This window comes from Pyxicephalus adspersus, chromosome 11, assembly GCF_032062135.1.
Source record: "Pyxicephalus adspersus chromosome 11, UCB_Pads_2.0, whole genome shotgun sequence".
Classification (NCBI taxonomy): Eukaryota; Metazoa; Chordata; class Amphibia; order Anura; family Pyxicephalidae; genus Pyxicephalus; species Pyxicephalus adspersus.
Window position 1 is genome coordinate 36,253,820 of NC_092868.1, and position 20,672 is coordinate 36,274,491.

Here is a 20,672-nt window from a genome sequence, read left to right on the forward strand (position 1 = left end):
TTTATTCTAATTACCCCTAACATGTTGAACAAATAACTCCAAAAGGTTTTACTATTTGGGGGGCATGGTGGGACTTCGGTCTTTGCCAGCTTGTTCAACAGGTATCAGAATAGAAGGGGTTAAGCCGCCCAGAGTCCTAGGTATGGCAAAAGCATCTCCACTACTAATGTTTATGCCCAACAGGCAGCTAGGTTTAAAGCTCTGCGTTGTTGCTAAGTAGCAGCTCTTCTCCCCCCTTCTCCTCCCTCCCATACTGTAATGGGCTTATTTTGTATTCCATACAGCTCTGGGTCTTATTTTTGTATGCAAGACAAAGTGTTTTGATGGCGGATGGAAGCAGCCTGTGTCTAGAGGCTGTTTGGAGTTTTTATGCTATGTACAGTACACACTGTGCTTTTTGAGCAGAACACAGACTGTTCAATCCTGCATTGTTTCTTCTTGCACTGAGAACATCCAGCGGTTAGGACTGGTGTGTCCTGAAATAGTACAGTACTATGGCTTGTCTATTCACATATTCAGCTTTACATACATATCTTGCATATTTACTAAAAGAAAAAACAAAATTACAGCTGGTGGCTATTTTAACAGAAAGAGCTTAACAAGTGTCATAAAAGATTTCATGATGCAGATCGTAAGATGAAGCTTTTGCTTCCAGCTGGTGCCAATACGTTTTATAATATAGATAACCGACGCAGATAATCCTGCAGTAGTTATACAATATGTAACTATCAGTAAGGTTTAATAACTTGTCTAGAAATATTTCTCTTTAAACAATATGACTGTATTGTCAGATCTTGTAACTTATAAACATGGCTATCCATTATTTTTAGGTGACTGTATATTAGAAGCCATATTCATTTCATTCAGGGTCAATAAGATCAAATATTGATTTTATTATAAGTGAAGTGCTCATACCTTTCAAGTTTTTATATTGGCACGCACACAGATGTTAAACATGATTTTTTTTTCACACTGTCTGAACACACCCTCAATGTTCCGGCTCATGAATCAAATCTTGTCAGCGGATATTATTCTGCACTGTCCAAGTCTGATAAAGGATTGAAAATTTGCAACTTGTCTGAGTAACTCGTCACCTTTTTATTGTGCTCTGATCTCCTCATTTTTCACATATACAAAGTCATAAATGATCCTAATGATTTGGATTTGCTTACATTTAAAGGAAAATGTAAAGAAATACTCCCCTTTCGTCATAGGTTTGTGCACACTTCCCTCAAGGTTACCCCCTAAAAGTTTAAGTATACTGGGGAGAACTAATGAATGAAAGGTCCCAAAACGGACATAAGTCCATGCTCCAGGGCTGTCGTGTTGATCCTGGTTTCACCCCCTTAGTAAGTCACTGTCCTTATATGAGCATGGATGTCAGGATAACATCCTCGAATCCTGCAGCATCAAAAACATGTATACCATGCCAGCTTTATTTTTATGCCTATTACTTGGAGGTAAACTTTATTGGGGTAAAGGACAGATCTTTTAATTAAAACATATTTTCTTCTGTAATACTTTCACTGTACTCCTCCACCATGCAATTTTTTCTTTAAAAATGCTTGGAGGTCTAGGGAAGTGGAAGGCATTTGACATTCTCTCCTGCTCCTACAATTAGTTCTTCAGTATTGAGTGCAATAGACCTGAGCACTGTTACTTTGAGGCAATGAAAGATTATTAGCCTTGTGTAAATGATGACCGAACCTTTACCAAAGGACTTTAGCTAAGCCATGAAGAGCATGGGAAATGTAACTATAAGTGGTAGAGAAGGCGGGCTATCAAGAGAACTTGGTAATTTGCCCTAAATAGGTAAAGGGACAGATTTAGTTGCAGTACCAAGTAATTCTATATCTATCTATATATTCTATTCTATATCTTGCAACAATATGCTTATCTGTGTACTAAGCTGGAGAATAAATGAAGCCTGTTGGGTAAGGTCCAGCCAGGCCAAGGGACCAACTATGGATTCCTGATTTAGTATTTAATATGCTGCTGATAATCCTAGTGCTATCTGAAGTTGTCATTTCAAGTATCCTATCCGAGATATCTAATGTCTGTGCCATCACATGTTGCCCAATACTGGGGATATCAATATGTTTATGAAGTATAAGTGGACAACACAGTCACAAAACACAAGCAGGCAATACAGTTGAAGGAAAGGTCAGTATATTCAGTTTGTTAAACAAAACCGCATTATAAGTGAACATATAAGAATGACTTGTTTTATACGTTTCACACAGTTTTAGGGTGAACGGTCATTTATGCAGTTTGTATACCACAAGGTTTTATTTAGACTTGACCTCCACTGTAAATTGACCTTTGTTTTGATCCAGTCCTTCAAAGGCAATTGTCCTGAAATAGGGAAATCACTTTGATTTTTCTTATTTGATTTGTTAGCAGTATGTTTTTGTATTTAGATCATTGTGCTGTTCTTTGGCTCCCTTTTGTGTATTGGGATACCTCCGTGCATTACATGAAGAGGAAAGGGAAAAGAGTTATTAGATTTAGTAAGAAAGGGCAGTGGGGTGGACTATGGTGCTCTAGAAATACCTGGATGGAAGTGCAATGATCCTTGTATGCATTTTATTGGTTTGCATGCATATTTATAAAGTAATTATAGTTCGGTTAAGATTGTATCATTCTGGGGTGTTGTACAATGTCTAGCTTTAAAATTGCTATATTTCCCTAGCATTGGGTCATATGATCTCTGTGGAAGGTAAGAATCCGTCAGTGGGAGATTGCATGACTGTACATTTTAACTTTGTGTGCATGCCAATACTGAAGATGATCTAAAATAGATACTTCTCCTCTTGTACCCCGGAAAGATGGCCAACGTAGTTTCAAATTACTAGCACAATTTAGGACTTTTAAGAGCCAGTCCACGGAATATGCTTAAGCACATTTTGTACTTGTTGTAATTGTTTTAAATAAATAATCTCAAAGCATGCATTTCATACAATACAAAGTTATTACCCCAAGGAGTTGGACAGTCTATAACAAAGCTATAAAAGTAAAACCACAGTGGAGCTAAAACCTGCAAAAACAAAGTAGATTTAACTTTAACATAATCTGTATAGTCTCTGCTTACAAATCAGCAAAGTTTATTGTACTCTGCTGAAGCATAAAATCAGTACCAGTTCTCCCGTCTATTTCAACAATAAATGAGAAGTTGCGGTAGCAATCGCCAAGCTTTTGAACCCACCATGTCTGTCCTGCCATGACACATTTGCAGTTGCTGTAAGGAAATGGAATGACTTTTAAAGTGTACTGTTCAGTAAAAATCATCAGGAAACATGTCAGTACCAAAGAACTATATTTGGGTTAAAATGTATATATTTTTTATATAGATAAAATAAGTTACTGCTGTAAGGCATACAAAGCCTAGGCAAAAATCATAAGGTCTCCAGACTACAAGAGCAATGTGAAGCCTTTTTTTTCCAAACTGTTGTAAATTGAGATAAGAGTCTGTAAACCACAACCTGGTCTCCATGTACCTATAGAACTGCAAAGGTATACTTAGAGAAAGTTAGACAAAGAAAGTTTTGTAAGCACGAATACACAGTAGGAGTTCCACATTTAAATCAATCTTTAATTTATATATATATATATTATTTAGGAAGTCATTCTTTAAAGAGATCATAGAAGCCATTGCAAAGTCAAGCAAGTTTTCCTCCACCTGCTGCATCTGTGAGGAAACTGATAACACCATCTTAACATTAACAGCCATAGCTGTTTGGGTAGATCCTGGATTTCAGATGCTGAGACCTGTCATCCAAAGTCCTGTTGCATAAACAAAAATACTTGTTCAATAACCCTACTGATATCAATTTAAAGCTATAATATCAGCAGTTTCGGGTAGGTTGGCCTTTTTTTCATTTTTTATAGACTTTAGGTAATTAAATCGGGGTCATAAATCAAGTTTTCATTCTACTAGCTGCATTTTCTTCCACTTCCAGTCTTTATTTTATACAGTAACTGTTGGTCACCATAACAAATTAATACTTGTACAAGACCAGGATAAATCAGTATCCTTCCTTAACATTAACTACTTGTACATATTGCAGAAGAGGCAAAATGGGCATTTAACTGTATGCAGTGTCATAGATATGGAAGCTTTTTTGATAAACCTGTGGCTCGGACGTATCATGAAGGAAAACATGTATTGTTAACTTTTTGGGGACAAAAAAATCTGCCATCTTTAGAGTCTGTATAATTGCATGGTACATGCCTAAAAGAAACTATATGCAGGCCTTTATTATTATTTCATACAGCTGTGCACTTAATTGCACACACTGTAACATATTAGATGTGATGGCAATGCGTTTCTGTAATCATGGCAGACGCAGAGTTAACAAGCCTGCTTGCACCCCCCAATATGGGACAAGTTTTATTTGGGGTGTACGGACAACATCCAGGGAGGGGTAAAGCAGCTCAGTCTGAAACCCCAAAGAACAAGATAAATTTAAAATTGTAATTGGCTGACTTCCACAGGCTTGCGGCTCTTTTAATGAGTCATAATAACTTCATTTAAAGCCAGCTGAGCAGAAAATAGATTGGAAAGAAGCCGGGGGCCATTATGGATTTCTCTATGTGTGCGTGTTTGACAGCTTTTCTTGTAGACAGTCGCACTAGGGAGACATATTTATTAAAGCTTGTAGACTTAAATGTAGGTGCGATTTACTAAATCTTGGATTCCAAAACAAAGTCCAGACCTAGGTGAATGCTGATTTTTATATATTTTAAAATCTGTACACATAAAGAAGTGATTCAGCAAATTCCCTATGCATTGCACATATGGTGTATATCATAGAATGTGAGATCTTTAGTTCCGGGGATTGTCTTAAGTGCAATATTATAAATGGTATTGATCACCTGTTCTAGTCCTGATTAAAGTGTTCACCACTATTTTGCTTCCTCTCTATTTACATTAGGTTACCTGCAGGTACATAGTGCTATTATCACTGGGGAAAAAAACAAAACCAAGAAATAAAACCAAGAAAGCTGAACAATTTTGAAGTAGGCATGCATATTGCATAAATTTTAATCTTGTGATAGAAAAATAGCCATGTGAAAGGTTCAGTACCTTGATGGGCATTTATTGCAAATGACCAAAAGATGGAAATAATGAAACAATCGACTGAATGCTCTTCTTTTTAAAGTAAAAGTTGTAAAGCCATCCACAGAAATCTCATAAAAGATTTAACGTATTAAAGTAATTTTAGTACTTGTTTAAAATGATGCCGGGTATTTCTACCATGAATGTCCTTGTTCATGTATGTCCTATTTTAGGGTGACAAATGTCTCCCTATTTTGCTTCTGCATTGTCACCGGTCATACATACCTCTGATGGAGACACTATTGGTTGCACACCCACCAGGAGCTGAGCAAGAATGCTAAATAGCGAAGTCTGTTATGGCACTGATGATCTGTACTCCTCTGCACAGCGCCACTCAACATTTGCTAGGAAAGGCAGGACATTTTATTTAACAGAACATTACTGCACTGCATAATGCAAATGTAAATCTAATAAGCTTTCTAATTCATAAATATGTTGTGTGTCCAATCAGTCTTGACCAGAGTTACTTGAATACAAAAGAGAAAAGTAAGCAGTTGTGACCTTGCATGGTGCCTGCATTTATTTCTGCACATATGACCATTTGCATACTTTTTTATTCACATACAGTTTTAATTCAAAGACCTTTTCTAAATCTGTTCAGTTTCCAGCCAACTGGCCGTGGGTACTTCTTCAAAAATGTTATCAATTTGTAATATCTGTGCCCAGTTTAGGACAAAGGGATGACCATACAAAATGTATCCATCACCTAAGTATGGTGTTAGGGCAAAATTTAAAATCATGGCCAAGTTCAAGCAATCATTTTTTTTTATGATTAAAGAGAACTCATAACCCATATTCTTGATATCCGTTCCACCTATACTTTTGGCAGCACACACGCAGGTATTCAGGTTAAAAGCAGGAAATACTGGCCCAGAGTTGAAGAGTTCCTGCTATAGTTATTCTAAGGCTACAGAACAATTAAAACTCAACAGCAGTGTTTTTCAAACCTGTTCTTAAGTTCCAACATTGAAATAAGGTAAATGGGTCATATATATATATATATATATATATATATATATATATATATATATATATATATATATATATATATATATATAAAAATACAATGTATCTCCATTGTGTTATTCCATGTGTTTAATGTACAGTATATCATGGTATGGATGTGAAGGTCCTGGCTTTTTTCGGTCTCATTCATTAAAACAATACTTAGTAATTAGGCCATGCTGGTCCTTGTTTGAATAATTCTATTATGGGATAAACTAAAGGTAACCATGTTTTCATGTGCTTGGCCAGAATTAGAATGATCATTTTGATACCTGCACCTTCAAAAGCAAGTCAAAAGACTTCCTATTTCTGTCCTTTGGTTTACATATGGGGAAAGTTACCATTTTATGCAATCCATACATTGGCTTCCAGAAAATGTAGCAAACAAACATTTACAAATGAACATTTACAAGAGAAAATATCCTATTTGTAACATGTAGTTTTTTTCCATAGTGGGTGCTCACTGGGTAAATGTGAACTTCTTAGGAATCGGCTATTCTTTGCAAGGTTATACACTATGCATGTTTATTCTCTGATATGTTGGTGCAAATAGTTGGGGGGGATTGCTGGCATTAAAAGGCTTTACATCTGATGTGTTGGTATGCCTCACTAGGATAGTAGAAGTATTTCAGGATGTTTGCTGATGTCACCAGACAATGGCTTTGCCAGTGACTTATGTCACTTTGCCGATATTCTGCACACAGAAAGAAAACGCATTGCCTGCCCCAGTATACCCATTATGACCCCCTCTGCATCTAACTAGCTGGCACGGTGTGACTGTTGGGGACAGTTTGTACCAGGTCACTGGCTCCTGTCCCAGCTATAAATCTCCTTGTTAGTAAATTTAGAGTCTCGAGTGACACTGTGCATCGTAAGGCTCACTCCTAAATAGCTAATGCTTGGCAGGACACTTCAATTCATCCTGCAATGTGCTAAATAAATACAGCCAAGATACTTAACTAATTCACAGCCAGACAGAATGACAGTAAGCGATTGTGTAGTTTTGTTTAGTAGTAGCATTGAACATACACTGATCAGCCATCTGCCTAATATTTGGTATTTGTACCTTGTGTCTCCAAAGCAGCTCTGTCCTGTCAAGGAATGATTTCCACAAAACTGCTAAAGTTTTCCTCTGTTATTTGGTGCCAAGATATTAGTAGCATTTATGTCCCACTGCCTCTATAGGCTCACTTCTTTTGTACACTTCTATTGTATTTCCATCTACCCCCCCCCCAGGAAAATAATACACACACGTGGCTTTAAAGAAAATGGTTTGACAGCCCAGACCATCTCCTTTCAATTGAGATGCATTGTGTAGTCTGACACCTTTCTATCATACCCAGCATTACGTAGCTCTTTTGCAAGGTTGGACACATCTGGCTACCCTTCTTATATAAATAAGTGCGCCTTGGGCACCAATGACCCTATCACCAGTTCACATTTGTGCTTTCTTCTTTCTTGAACCACTGCATATGGCAGAACACCCCCAGGACCTGCTGTTTTGGAGTTGCTGTGACCCAGTTATCTCTACATTGTAATGTGCCCCTTATCAAGGACGTTTAGATCCTTGCATTTTGCCTGTTTTTTATAGCTTTCCAAGACCCAATATATTCTTGACGTGGGCAATAAATAATAAATAGTATCTATTTCAGCAGTAATATGTTTCTGATATTTTAGCTGAGTAACAGTCCCCCAGTATTTTTCATCACCCTGCCGTAGTAGACTATAATGGTCCGATTGGGAACTGCTGGAGCATTTTGTGGAGGAGCGCAAAGTAGGATGCCACTCATTTATCCTCCTTCCTCTATAGAATAGAACGGTGCTGTATGTACAGCGTTTATTCTTTTATTCTTTTATGAAAGATAATTTCCAGTGATGTCTTTACAGGCATTTAGGCTCAAACACTGTAATGGATGAAAAGCCAGTTTGGTGCCAGCTCTTCATTCTTATTAAAATATCATTGGAAGGGTTTTTTGGTTTGTGCCTAAAATTCTTCCCTTTCTTTTTAAACTTGGCAATCTTGGTAGGCAATGATGGTCTGAGCGTGGGATAGTTCTCCTTTAAAAGGCTTTCAAGTGGTAAAATTTGCTTGCAAGTTAAGCTATAAATGTGCTGATTGAAAGGCTGTGTTTGTGCACAACAAGAATGAGTATCATGCATTCATTTTAGGTTACATTAAGACTGGAAGTAAATAACCACCAAAAAAGAAGGTAAAAACTAAAGCAGACTTTATTCACATTAGATTAGGTAAACTATTCTAAACACGCATGTTGTCCCTTTCTGCCTTTAAAAAAAAAGGGAACTTTAAAAAAAAAAAAAAAAGAATAACCTTGATACTATTTCTGTCTCCACTCATTCTCTGCTCTAGTGGAGTTTTTTCCCTCCTTGTTTTGTTGACAATGATATAAAAAAAGAGGCGCAGGGAACACTCTGTACTAGCTATTTGAATTTGGCAGGCAGGGGCTGTTCCTGTACTGATAAGGAGTACTGTAAATAAGACTGTACAAAGAGCCTGCCATAAAGCAAGCTCTGTCTGTACTCATTGTTCTCTTTTTCCACTGGTTTGTGTCTTATGTATGTGGTGTTTTTTTTTTTTTTTTTCTTATGTTTTTCATTTTTTATTTATTTAAATTTTCGGAACACTGTTTTGGAACACAATGTTCTTCCTAGTCAGACTGAACATGCAGATCTTGTAAGCAAATTGCCAGCCTGTTTATTTTTGAAACCCACAGGAATTTTTATGACATGCATATTGAAACTGTGTTTTTATGAGTATTATTAATACGCCTTCTTTTTTTATTTTATTTTTTTGGGGTTGGGTGGTTTAATTATTTTAAACAGTAGATATAAAACACAAAAGGCACAAAAAAGCTTTTTTTTTTTTATTGGAACTTTTATATTTAATAAAATGTTAGGGTAGGAATGGCATTCTGCCATGCTTTTGTTGCTATGTTTTTTTTTTTTTTTTTTTTTATAGAATTGCCCCCACCTCCGCTTTTGTTCCTATTTCAGTGTTAAGGTTCATTTAATGTGCAGATCAATATTAGGAAGGGCCATTTTACAAATAAATTTTGGTTTAATTGTTGGGGTTAAAGGCATTTTTTAATAAATTTGGGAGTTATGCCTGCTCTGTACTTATTGGGGAACAGCATTGTAACCATGAATCAAAAGAAGGATGAACCTGAAAATATAAGTTTCAGCTACAACAGAAATAGAAGGAAATTATTTGTTCATGTGTGTATCATTTCACTTCCTGATGTGTTAACAGTACAATAAGTAAAGGGAATTTCCATCATGAGATAACAATGAAAAATAAAACAGCAGTGTTACCCTACTCTATCCAAAATGTAAAAAAAAAACATTTGGTGGTTGTGTGGTTAAGTGTTCAATGACCATATAAATAATAGTTAAGGCTACCAGTGTTGAATCGATTAAAAAAGTTTGTTCTAGGTAATACACCATGATGGTTTATGGTACCTTAAACACAAGTAACATTCTATTAGGAGGTATTGCTTTGCAGTTCAGATGATATATGCAAGCAAGAAATGCAAGAAACCCTATTAGATGAGCATTGTGAAATGTCACTACTGCATAGAACACCTGTGGCAGAATAGATTTGGCTTTTCCCAATATGAAGATTTAAGGTTTCCAGCATGGTCCTGAAACTCTACTTGGATGTTCGTCACAAGCATTTATAAAGTAGTTATCACATTTTTGAGCTTTGCATAGACTTCAACTCCAATCCAAGAGTAGTAAATACAGATTTCAGTGCTGCCTGTACAATTAATATTTAAAAAGGTGTTTAGCAAGCTTAACGCAGTGGGGAGGTTGCCAAAAGCATCCTGATTGGGACTGACGGGTGATATCTAGGGTTACCCTAAGAGAAAAGAAGTATGGCATGTACCATTTCCGACTTTATTTGAAAGGTACATGCTGCAAATGGTATAATTCTCATCCTTGATACTTGGCAATTATGTGGAACAAGCCTAATGGCCAGTGACCATGCAAGGCTTGGAATCTGTTCTGCATGGTTGTTTTAACAAGTGATTTACTAAGTTACGACATCAAAATGACTTCTCCAGAAAAACAAGTCAACAATGGCAGATCATGTCTGATTTAGTAAAATCCTAAGGATAACTGAATTGTTCTGGTTTAGTCCTTCATGTATCAGGTTTGTCCTAATGCAAAATGTGAATGTCTGGTGGGCATTCATACTAAGAATATCTTTGGTGGATCCATATGCTCCCCAAGGAGGCTGGTGGATCCATATGCTCCCCAAGGAGGCTGGCGTTTCAAGATAATCCCAGATGGTGGTCTACAGGCCCCCTTTTTATTCTGTTTTTATAAATGAGCCTACTGTTTTTGTTCACTTGAATAAACCCATTTATGTATATACCTTTTTTTTTTTTGCTTTGTGCATGTTCACCAGTTATTATATTTTCCTTTTAATAGCTGGAGCCAAAGCATTCGTTTGTGAGCAGTGTGGAGCTCAGTTCTCAAAGGAAGATGCATATGACGCGCACCGGCGGACGCATAATGGTTGGTAACTTTATTACTATTAATACTTTACTATTACTCCTCCCTCTATCTTTCAAACACCATGAATCCACATAATATCCAATATATATTGGTTGTATAGGAGCAGAGCTAGGAAGCATCTTGCCTTGGCATATTATTTTTGGCACATTCGTATTTGATATCACTATCTGCCGAGTCTGATGATCCAGTGAAGAGTGTTTATTACCATTAAAGCCAACTTGGACCTGTTGTGTACAAACGGCAGAGTTTTTTTTGACTAGGGCCAAAAAGTGGTAGATAGGCTTAGTTCTTCATAATTCATTTCTACAAGGTGTTATGCAAAATTAGAAGGAACATTCTTGTGTATGTTATTCATACCCTTTTCACCTCATTTACTTGTTTTGAAATCTACTTAATCTGAAAGCACAAGCTATTCCTAGAGATATCAATGTGTTAGAAGTTCCAGGGTGTAAAATTATTGGTAAGTTGTTTAGATAACTTTACAGATTCTCAGAAGGCTGACATCCTAACTGCAAGTGGTGTACTTTGTTTCCTGCATGTGATATTTGCAATCAGATGGCAAGTTCATAGTAAAAGGAAACATTCATTTATCACCCTTTGGCCCTGAATAATCACTGGAATTTTTCCCAAATTAGCCACGCCCAGCATATGGTCACTGCCCATTTTCTATCATCACGTTTCACTGCAAATTTGGAAAGAGTTGAAGAATTTGCTTGACTTATCACATGGTAAAAGAACAAGCACACCGTCTGTAATTTATTTGTAATGAACGGGGTAAGGATTATAGTAGTAAAAGGAATAATAAATATTCATGCTATTAAGAGAATTACATTTAGTTTAGGATATACACAAGTCTGGCAAAAATGAATCAATGCTATTTATTAAGTAAACATTAATTAGTACAGTGTTTAAATAAAAGCTTGTTTCTGCAAATATATTTTATACAAATTGTTCATGGGCAATATCGTGCGTAATTGAGAGTAACCTTATTTTTCCCTCTGTACAGAATCTTTTATACTTGTTTAAGTACAATCTCTTCTCTTCCTACCAGTCCTTCTGGTATTTATGCTTTGAGGACACTAGGTGGCAGTATCAATAACGTGAAATTGTGCAATATACTCAATATAGATAGAAATAGATAAAAAAAGATTTCAGGAACGTAACACTACATCCCAGAATGAGTTGATCCATATTGTATTGGGTTGGTGGGAGTAATGCTTTCTGTGCTACCAACAACCAATGGAGATGACCAGACACAGCTACTGCAAAGTTAGATTAGATTTTTATAAATCTGATTATAAGTAGAAAACAAATTAGCATTAAGAATGTCTGTTTCACTGTCCTAAATCGCCATTTTTTTTGAGTAATATAAATTTTTAATGTTGCAGCTTGTGGCCACTTTTGGGAAGAAAACACATTTGGCTCTATTTATAAAAACAGGGAATCGGACAATTGAAAAACGTGGACCTTGAAGATTCTCACCAGGGAATGTTTAAGAGAATGTCTGATTCCCGGTTTTATAAATCGAGCCCATTGAATCATACCTTGAAATAAAAATAGGGGTTAATGATAAAATGTTGCCAATGATGCTATGTGTAGCTAGCATGGATGTGGAGTCCTCTTATAATATAGTGTTATTACCTTTTGATCCTGCCCAAGCTGTTTAAATATAATTCAATACCCAAGTAATCCTCCAATGGACCCCCTGACTTCTCCTTAAAGTGGATATGATTCCTTCATGATGTTATCAAACTTCTTGTAATAGTAAAAATAACTTTTTTTCCATAGGGGGGGGGGGAGAATGTAAGATGGTTAACTGACCAAGAAAATTCTCACATATATTATGATTGGAGCAAACCATTTAATTATAGATTTTCATTTGTTGAGGTTTTTAACCAGAAATGAACCTTAAAAACAAAAAAAATGTGCACAGCAGGCTTTTTATTGTAGAAAACAAAATATTTAATACTATAAAAGAGTACCTGTCTTTTCAGAATCTCCTGTAAAATGTACACTGAGCTGTCGATGTACAGCACAATATTCAATCCTGGCATACCTAAATGCTGGGAACAAATGAACCTCTGTGCACATGGGCAGGAGTTGCATCTTTCTGGCCTGGCCAGTCAAGATAGCTCAAGATGCCAAAACCTGAAAGTTCAGGAGTTTACTTTAAGTTTACTTTTGTTTCTTGTTTAAAATCTATTTTGAAATTGTCCTTTTAAATACTATGCTGTTTATAGAGTGGCAATGCTGCTGTGTGGTTTTACTGCAGAAAGAACAGCATTGTCACCCTGTTATTTGAAGTAAGAAAATAAAGTATCGACTAAACAGACCAACAGGTAATAAAATGTAAATTTAATGTTACAAGGGGCTCAGAAATACAATGTCAGTACTATTTACAGGCGGTGTAATGGAATTTTATTATGTTCATAGTTATACTTGAAGGGAAATTTTTTTTTAAAAAACCTTCATAAAACCCCTTCTTAGAGTGAGAGAGCAGGAAATTGATGAATATTTCAACATTTAAAAAACAAAAAACTGTTCCTTACTTTTGTTTGTGACAGTCAATGGAGCTTGAACTGATGATGGTTTCTGAAAAATGACCAACATTATGCAACTTAAAGAGCCCGAATGGCAGTTGTATAGAGCGGGTGTTTAGTCATGCGTCTGTCCTGCGTTCTGTTCAGTGCATGAATGGTGATAGAAATCATGACCATTGATCCGCATGTGAAACGGAAACATCAATACTCTCTGACATGCGTATGATGGACCACAACTGTCTCTTATTTTACTCTACTTTTTTTTTTCTAGAGATATAAAGGGGTGGAATGTTTGTAGATGACCCTTTCCTAGAGATAATATACTGAGCATGCATGGAGGTACTCGCACCATTTCCTTTTATTTAAAGTTGCCTTCACACAACAGTTTGGGCTTTTATTTTGTGTACAAATGTGCATTTCTTTTCCCTCCGGTTCAGCAGCTTCATTTTGAGAAATGGAGGCCAGAATCTTCCGCCTGTAAAGTCCCCTACTCGTGACCTTGATATACAAGTATCTCCTTTTAGAAACATGTGGTTTTAATAGGAGTCTGTGGTTGAACATAGGGCATTGGGTAGACGTGTCAAAGTAGGCAAAATAAATTGGCATAATAAGACAGATACTGAACTAATCAAACATTAATTACTGGGAATGACTTTTATAAAATGAAGAAAAATGTTGTGTTGCTCTTAAAAACAAACCTTTTTAAATAAAAAAAAAAAGTTAAAACATTGATTGCTGTGGGTAAAAATGTTGATGCCAACTTTGCAAATGCCCACCTGTGACCCTAAATCTTTACTTACTTTTCTTACTTACAATAAACAATTCAGTCTTTCTTTACTCTGACTTTCCCTATATAAGTATATGCATATATAGATGACTATAAATGCATCTTATTCCGCACACCAGTCTCATTACTACCCAGTAAGCATCCCTTCATTAAAGTCCTGAAAAAATACCAGTGGGCACATGAAGATGGTTATCCTAGGCCCATGGATTTCTTCAGTGCCCAACATATGACCAATCTAACCTTTTCACAGGTTTGGAAAACAATTGGTACATACAATATAAGTTTTGTTTGCCACCAGTTAACCAAAATTTGGTTGAGTGTGTTGGGTCCTCTATTATTTTACTATATTAGGGCAGAAATAAATAAAAGTATAAACATAAAAATGTTAAACAGCCAACAATGTTCTAACTTTATATTTTTGTCTTTTTTTCTTTGCATACATTAAGAGCCCCTTAATTAGTGGAAACACTAGGACTTTATTGGATTGTTTCCAGAAATCTGTTCTTCCCTTAATAATCCCCTACCACAAACTGCTACTTTTTTCCCATGACAGCACCATTGGTTAGGGATTAGCAGTAATGCAGATTTGACCTTTCACCTTCTGTCCACAAAAGCATTATGGTTATGAGGCCATGGCATTTTCTCCATGTACTTTGCCATTGTGGCCACATTCATTAACCCTTTTACCATGAGAAGCTTTGTACAGCTGTAGTCATAGCTGCCAAATTTGGCATTTGTTTCTTCTTTCAGTTCAACTTCAGTTAACCCTTTTTTCACCTAGACCTGATAATAGCCATTGTGACGTGTATTGTCGCCTAACTATAATTTATTGAAGTGATGGAATGTCTTGGTGCATTCTTTCCTCACCTTTTGTCTGATTTCATTTTTTCCACCTGTTAACTTATTGTTATCCATTTTGTGTTATTCAATCACAGAATTACACAACATTATATTGCAGTTTTTTTTTTACTTTGATGTATTGGGCAGCTTTAGGAGTGATATTATGCTTTGTCCAGTCACAGGGTCATCTTGTGCTTTGACCTAAGCCCTCTTCTTTGTACATAGAGGGTCTGATCTTTCTGCAGACACAAAGCCTCCCCTCCCTCTCTTTTTATCCCACACTTATTTTTTTCTTAGAAGACAAGGGAAACGAGAGGGAACAGAAGGGGATATCCCATTTTCCCTCCATTTCTACAATCTGGCTGAAATGCTTATTTGCATCTTTCCCCAGAAGAGTGTTTGGCTAGTGCAGCAAACTCATTCATCACCATCAATGGTTGATATAAAGGTTTAGTAGATTCATTTTGGCTATTTAAACCTCAGCAGACTTGGCAAGCACATTTAGTATGGAAATTGCTATGTTTTTTAAAAACCTGAAATGTATTTTAAATGCAGTTGGTGTAAGTATGTATATTTTACTTAGTATCAGCCTAATACTTTCCCTAGAATAAGGAAGGGCAGCACAAGTAACCTACATTCTCTGTTCAGATTGCATCCTTGGTAAGAAATAAATCCAGGACACAGGCATTGCAAAAATGTTATCCACTGAGTCTATGGAAGTCTGTTTAGCACTGTCACATACCTGGCTGCCTCGGGCACCTGCCATATAATGAGTCTTTGGCACCAGCCACATACTGGTAGTGCTGTTCACAATTTTTTCAATATGCTTAAAAACAAAGAACAGCATCCAGAGTTCAGGTACACTTCTTACTTATTTCACCACAGCGCTCATTAGCTTTTAAACTACATTTGTATTGTAAGCAATAAATATACCTTACATGGGCAACTCATAGAAAATGTCCGTACCATGATGGACCTCCACCCCCTCCCTCAAGAATCACTGCATTGGCAACTTTTTGAAAGTCAATTTTTGTCTATGGATTTTCATGGAAATCTTTGAGCCTAGTGACATGCCTTTTAGAATATTGTGCACAGCATTACAGAATGGTAGAGGGGGAAGCCCATTGTCCCAGTATCTGGAAGCTTGATTTTTGAGGCTAGGGGTATGTCCACGGTGATCTCCCAAGGAATGTAAGGCAGGTTATTTTTCAACAAACATTTTATTTTACTGGGGTGATCCCATATGGTTGGTTTAGATAAAGGTAGTGGAGTGGAAATAAGTTTTTCTAGCAAGATAGGAAGTCAGTGGGGATAATGTTCAAATGCTTACACAATTCAGATCAATAATTTTAATAAACAGAAGTTTACTTGCTTTGTTTCTACAGCTGTAGAGTGCCTCACACAGTGCTGTTCCTCAGCTAGATGGGTAATAAAGATGGTGCTCGATAATCCTTTTCTTTGTTCTTTTTAGACATGCTACTTTTCTACAAATGTGTTGCCCCATTAACCCCTTAGAGGGAAAAGGGTTAATATGGGTTTGTTACAGTAGGATGGCAGCTCCTCTAATGTCAAAGGCTTTAACGTCTTTCTGTTGCTGGCTTCATTCAGCTGTCCATGGGGACGTCCCTAGCATGTTTGTTAGTGGCGGCCCCTCTCTTAGGGACCTATTGGGAATGAAGACAATGGCCAGGGGAAAAAGAATGAACCTTGGCTTGTCCCTGCTTGAAAAGACTAGGGACAGAGGGGTCAGTGTGAAGGGGGTGTGACAAATATGGCCTCTCATTCACAAGGGACAGGTCTTTGTGCTCACGCTGGCCAGATGGCCTCTGGAATAAATTAAATCCAGTCTAGCAACGGCTTGGGAAATATCTTACATCATTTTTTTAAGGGATTGCTCATTTCCTCTTTTTAATGCTATGCATTGATTACCTTCACCCCATAACCACCATCTTTATCTGTTATAAAACACTTACGTATAGTCCAAATCTGTAGACTTTTAGTTAGTAGTAGGAATACATACGGAAAACCATTCACTACCAAGATACAACATGCATACTATAATAAAAATGTTAATGTAATGTCCTACTCCATACTGTCTACTCCAAGGATCTTGACTTTTTTTTTTTTTTGTGTGTCCTTGATGCAACTATAGAAAGTTGTTTAGAAGATAGTTTGTAAATTTTACATATACAAACTAACCTTTGATTTATTCAGATATCCCTTAAGAGTATATGATTTTGTTGACCACCATGTGGCCTTTGACTAAGCAAGCCGTTTACACACATTAAAGTTATGTCTGTGCCAATGGTATTTTGACACAAACTACAAAAGGTCACCCCATTCCACCAATATCCACGGAAGGCCTTCTTTGAAATGGATTGGCACACAAACAGGAAATGGCAAAGTAACCTATGTCTGATTAGGATGTCTATCCCTAGGCTTTTCATCTAATGATTCAAGAATACTTGGCACAAATACATCAAGCTGTTGCCATTCCCCAACTTTACATAAAAGATTCTTTTCTGTATAGACCAGCCATCTTTGATGCCAATGGCACAATACCTCTTCCATTGAAATGTAAATTTGCACTGTATTTTTGGTACAAAATAATCAAGTAGCCTGTTATCTTCTGGAAAAAAAATGTATCGGGTTGATTTGATCATGTGTGTGATCTATGGAAAATGTATAACGTAGACAAGGCAGCAAATCCATGAATGCTAATCTTACTGTCTTCTATGATCAGGGTAAAACTGGCCAACTGACAAGCAAAGAAAGAGTAAATTGCAGCTGTGGCCAATATGTTTATCTGGAGTTTCACATGGTTGCTGTATACGAAATCTATAATAAGTACACTTCAATTCAAAAATGCATATGTATTTGTGTATTTTGTAAAGATAAAGGCCTGGGGGTGTCTCTGTATAATTTATTTTCTACTTGATCTATCAGACTCCAGTAAGCAATACATTAACAGTAAAAATTTATAAAAGGTGCAGTATTAATAATCAGTCAGTGCAAAGTAATGAAGGGTAAGGATTTTTGTCATGAAAGATACTTATAGGGAATCTAGTTCATAATTGCACCATCCTTATATCTGTTTGAAATCTACTAAACTGATTTCCTCTACTTACAGTTACGGTTCGTATCATGGCCATGCTTTAGTTGTTGGCATGGATTCCCTTCCCTTCATTTGCCATATAATTCTTACAATTCATGTGGTGATGAACACAAATACAAAGCCACATGGGATGTGATTCCATGGGTATTGGGCTTCAGTTAAGCTCTATAAAGTCACTCAGCACCATGCTACCTTCAGGGAACCAAAATGCTGTTGCGACTTTCAGAAGTCACAAGCATAAAATAATAAAAATGTTTTCCCTGAGTGAACACTCCTACATTTAAAACCATTTTACTGCCTGGCCCTGTGTATTTTTTTTTCTTTTGATTCTCCCTTGAAAATCTCCAGTGCTTCCTTGGTGTTTTCAAAGCTTTTTTGGTCTTGTTTTTTTTTCTTTTTATACTTTTTGCTTTCTTTATTTTCTCTTTTGCTATTTTTATATTTTGTTACTTTGGTTTTCCAAATGTTCTCTTTTTTGTTCTTGAGTACAAGCCTTCTTGTTTTCCTTCTCTGTCATTCTCTCATTAGTTAGTAGGACATGTCGCACAACGGCATTTGTGACGCACTGTTTGTTGGTCTAATCAGTATACGTAAGACTTGTTTGTGATATGTAGTAGAGTGCTGTACTGGGTAAGTCATCAATTATTACGGAACATTTGGAGTTTAAAAGCCTTTGTTGCCTAACTTATCAAAAATGTAAGCTTTCAAGAAATCTTTCATCAAGCTTTTTACAGATTTGAAAATAGTTTTTGAAAAATAGTTCTGAAATCCACATGTTTATACAGAAACTTTTAAGGAGAAACCATATTGTGAAAAAAATTATATAAAATATAGGATTTTTGTGATAGGTCAAACTTACTAAATAGTACCCCCAGACTTCAGAGACTGCTACAATTCTGCTACTAAACTGTAAACGTGATCAATCATGTTCCCCGATCTAGTTGCCTAGGCTATTGGCTGTTTTGTTTTAGTAACTCTGAAACTTGTACAAACTTTAGCTTATCTTGTGGCCAAAGTTGGAAATGCTGTTGTGCATCTGTAATTCATGGATAAATTAACTTACAATTTACCATTGCCTGGAACCACTAGTTTCTTATTTTTAAAGCAGTGACAGGTCTTTTCTATGTAAACCTTGCTGGCAGAGGTTACTATAATTGCTCTTCAGTATATTGCTAGGCAGTCTTGAGCACATCAGGGTTTTTTTTCTTGTCCAGTGAACACAGGGAGGGAGGATGTGGCATGAAAAAGATTCGAAAAGAGAAGGTACTCTGCAGAAGTCAGCCTGCCTCCCTTAACACTTCCACCCGTCCCCTCTCCCTTCCTCTGTATGAATCTGCTGTATCTCATTCCAAACACTAATTCCAGTTTAATTGCCACTGGCCCCGAAGCCTCTTCAATAGGAGCTAACAAATGGTTTGCAGCCCTCAAAGCTCCGTCAGGCTGCATTTTAAACGAGCCTCCCTCCGTCCGGCTCGCATGCCAATGAGCTAGCAGAGAGACGCCATGTTTACTAATTACCCGCTCTGACTTCACGCCACACACTCTATGCCGGCTTGTACGTCTCGGCTATATCACTTTGGTGCGACAAAAGAAATTGGACCCACAAATAAAACAAAGTAGTTTTTCTTTATAATTCTTCAGATACCTATCAAAGGATTGGATTAGTATTAGGTATTTTGAGTTTCCAAACATATTTTATTCCCCACTTTTTTTGGTATTTATTTTGCCTAATCCTGTGCAATGTCAACAGTCTAGAGATAAACAAGTTTGAAATGTTGGACAGGCATGTACTATCCAACTGACTCACGATTATGGCTAGACTCTTCCCTAAGCTATAGCGTTGAAGACCTTCGCTTGTAGGGTAATGGAGGAGGGAGGAAAAGTTAGGGACTGGGAAAGTTGCTTTTAGCTGGATGACACTCATTTAGGGATATTGCCTAACTTGCCTTGTAGATACTGTATTTTATCCTAGATCTAGTAAAAATGACTACACTGTAAGATGGTGATCGAATGTCTGTTGAGAAACTTTAGATTGCCCAAGCATAATAAAGATCAACTCTGTCTTACAATGGTGAAGACTGACTTATTTGGAGGAAACCTAAAGTAAAACTAAGTAGGTCCTTAGTTAATTAATGTATACATACTTGTAAATTAAAATTATTTTTGTACTTCCCTAGAACAGGTTGGTCATGATTGTTAGTTTCAATACCAACCCGGAAAGGTGTTTTAAATATCATTGATTATCTCTTTGCAATGGCACCTATCAAATGATGTAATAACAGCAGTAAAGACAGGCAAACATAAGGGTCCTGAGTGACTTTGGGGTCTATGAGACTGGGTCAAGTCATCTCCAAAATGTCAGGCCTCATTGGGTTCTCACAGTACGCAGTGGTTGGTTCCTACTAGAAGTGGTCCAAAGAAGGACAACTGATGGACTCACAGGGTCAACCAAGGTTCATTGATGTGCATAGAGGAGGGGAGATGGTCTAGCCAGTCTTGTCTGATTCCACGGAAGAGCTACTGTAGAGTAAATATCTGAAAATGTAATTTTGACTACAAGGGAAAGATGTCAAAGCTTGAGGCAGAATTAATCAAAGGATCTGCTGCGAACCTTTTGCCAGATAATGCAGCAAACCTTCTTTCATATCTGCCTTCTTGAACCCTAAGCAAACATTTTTAAGTTCTCTGGGAAATTTTTCCTCATAGTGGTGATCAGATCTTCAGGCA

At 36.8% G+C, this 20,672-nt stretch overlaps 1 protein-coding gene across 1 annotated transcript in view; it reads left to right on the plus strand.

Annotated features, from left to right (window-relative positions):
* ZBTB16 (zinc finger and BTB domain containing 16) overlaps positions 1-20,672 on the plus strand; it is a 97,757-nt gene that overhangs the window by 59,975 nt on the left and 17,110 nt on the right. Inside the window, exon 4 of the mRNA XM_072425432.1 lies at positions 10,577-10,663. Within this exon, the coding sequence (XP_072281533.1) occupies positions 10,577-10,663 (87 nt within the window). The remainder of the gene's footprint in view (positions 1-10,576; positions 10,664-20,672) is intronic.